Source organism: Portunus trituberculatus, unplaced genomic scaffold (assembly GCF_017591435.1).
Source record: "Portunus trituberculatus isolate SZX2019 unplaced genomic scaffold, ASM1759143v1 PGA_scaffold_492__1_contigs__length_19819, whole genome shotgun sequence".
NCBI classification, from domain to species: domain Eukaryota; kingdom Metazoa; phylum Arthropoda; class Malacostraca; order Decapoda; family Portunidae; genus Portunus; species Portunus trituberculatus.
The window spans coordinates 1-2,500 of record NW_025541660.1 but is presented as its reverse complement, the minus strand read 5'-3'; the positions used below and the strand labels follow the sequence as shown (position 1 = coordinate 2,500).

The 2,500-nt window shown below is 46.6% G+C and overlaps 2 protein-coding genes across 2 annotated transcripts in view; one reads left to right on the top strand and one right to left on the bottom strand.

Moving 5' to 3' along the window:
* Nucleotides 1-9, bottom strand: part of LOC123500821 (histone H2B-like) — a 550-nt gene extending 541 nt beyond the window's left edge. The window contains exon 1 of the mRNA XM_045249422.1: nt 1-9. This exon is cut by the window's left edge and continues 541 nt beyond it. The gene's annotated coding sequence lies outside the window, so the exon portion shown is untranslated.
* Nucleotides 10-92: 83 nt separating this feature from the next.
* Nucleotides 93-765, top strand: LOC123500823 (histone H2A). The gene has a single exon (XM_045249424.1). It carries the CDS (start codon nt 230-232, stop codon nt 599-601), a length of 372 nt encoding a protein of 123 aa, XP_045105359.1. The 5' UTR covers nt 93-229; the 3' UTR covers nt 602-765.
* Nucleotides 766-2,500: the final 1,735 nt, after the last annotated feature.

Here is a 2,500-nt window from a genome sequence, read left to right as displayed (position 1 = left end):
AAGCAATCCTGCTCAGGATCGCGAGTCGCCGCGAGAGCCAGCCTCCCGGTTGGGCGTTACGTGTTACGCGCTGATCCGATCTTCCTTTTATATAGAGGAAACGAGCCCGCCGAAGAACAGATAACGCACAACACACCGACTCGCTCCCGCAGCTGACGGAGTGTTACTTGCTAATAATACTACCACTACTACTTGTTAATCCCACCTACTACTACCACCACTACTCGCCATGTCCGGACGCGGCAAAGGAGGAAAGGTGAAGGGAAAGTCAAAGTCCCGTTCCAGCCGTGCTGGACTCCAGTTCCCGGTCGGCAGGATTCATCGCCTCCTGAGGAAGGGCAACTACGCCGAGCGAGTGGGGGCTGGCGCCCCCGTGTACCTTGCAGCGGTCATGGAGTACCTGGCCGCCGAAGTCCTCGAGCTTGCCGGCAACGCCGCCCGCGACAACAAGAAGACTCGCATCATCCCGCGTCACCTGCAGCTGGCCATCCGGAACGACGAGGAACTTAACAAGCTCCTCTCCGGGGTCACCATTGCACAGGGTGGCGTGCTGCCAAACATTCAGGCTGTGCTCCTTCCCAAGAAGACCGAGAAGAAGTAAATCCTCTCCTCCTCAATATCATCACCAACAAGTATATACATCCGGCTCCTCTTCGGAGCCACACATTGACACATCTAGAGAATTGAATAGACTATAGTGTTAACCATGATATTAATAATAATGATGGTATATATTTTTTTGATAATGAATGATAGAAATGCTAATGGTAGAATTTTTTTCTCTTTATTTTTTTTGTTCCGGCCTGCAGCGCTGCAAAAAAAAAAAAAAAAAAAAAAAACGCCTTGCGCTGAGCAAATTATGGGATTAGGGCCCGTGTGTCAATGAGGACCTTGCTTCCCGCACACGCCCCTCTCTGTCTTGCTCTCTTGCTTCCCTCCTGGCTGGTAGGTAGCTAGCGGGACAGGGATCAATTAACGCGGTCGGTCACTTTGACCTGTGATCTCACTCGGCAGTCATCCAAGAGATGCGGATTAAACGTTGTCAAGTATTGCTGTGTTTGCAAAAAAAACAAACAAACAATGCGAAATATGTTCAAAGATAAACAAGAAGCTTACTCCAACTTGCCTTTTCTTTTTTTTTTTTTTCTTTTCTTTTTCTTTTAGAGCATCACAATGTATATAATACAACACCGTTCAATTACCAAGTATTAAGTACCTACCTGACTTAAGGTGCGTATTGGTGCGTGCAAGTGTCCCCTCTCTTGCTTCCCTCCTGGCTGGTAGGTGGTAGGTAGGGACAGGGAGGGAGTGAGTGAGTGACCCATGGATTAACGCTTTCACTTTGACCTGTGATCTCACTCGGCGGTCATCCCCGAGAGGGGAGGGCGCGCGGATCAAACGATGTCAAGTATTGCTGTGTTTGTTTGCAAAAACAATGCAAAATATATTTAAAGATAAACAGAAACTCTCCAACTTTTTTTTTTTTTTTTTTTTTTTTGTTCTTTAAGGTGTGCGTATTGGAGTGTGACAGCGCTGCAGGCCGGAAAATTCCCGGCAGGAACAAAAAAAAAAAAAAAAAACCTAAAAGATCTCCATACAAGTAAGCGGTCAGACCATAGTGGATAAGGTGGTGGACGTGGGATCGGGCAGACAGACAGACGTTCACGCGTCGGCTCGAAAGAATCACACCACACACCGTTTTGAAGGTATGTCAGTCGGCGAGGGGGATTTAATGAAAGGTACCTACCTACCTACATGTCACCGCGGTACCCAGGTTCTATCTAGGTGGCTACACCAAAGATGATGATGATGATGATGATGATGATGATGCGCTTCGGTGTTGATATGGACCCTCCCTCCTTGTATGGGTACCACTATAAAGAAATAAAATTGCCTGCGCCACTAATGGGCGGAAGCTTAACAAACAAACAAACAAACAGCACCTGTAGCAGCGGTTGGTGTCTGACCTCACATCACTTAGTTGATAATCCTTTCTCTTTCATTTGATTTACCTTTGAGTGATAAAACAGAGAGGAAAACAAATAGAAAGAAAGGAAAAGAAAAAAGAAAAAAAAAAAAAAAAAAAAAAAAAAAAAAAACACACACACAAATTGTAATAATGACGTAAAGAGTAGGGACAACACTTTTACTTGGAACAACCATAGTCCTAGTAGTGTTAGTCTATAACTTTTTCCTTCTCTTCATTTGTGTGGACCTATAAAAGGTCCGGGATATGTTGACTCTTTTCTTATGGTGCTTTTGCAGTTGCTGTTGTTGACACCAAATTCCAGACACCAGATTTAACCGCCAAATCCGTAGAGGGTACGTCCCTGACGCTTGAGGGCGTAGACGACGTCCATGGCAGTGACGGTCTTGCGCTTGGCGTGCTCGGTGTAGGTGACGGCATCCCTGATGACGTTCTCGAGGAACACCTTTAGCACCCCACGAGTCTCCTCGTAGATGAGACCGGAGATGCGCTTGACGCCGCCTCGGCGAGCCA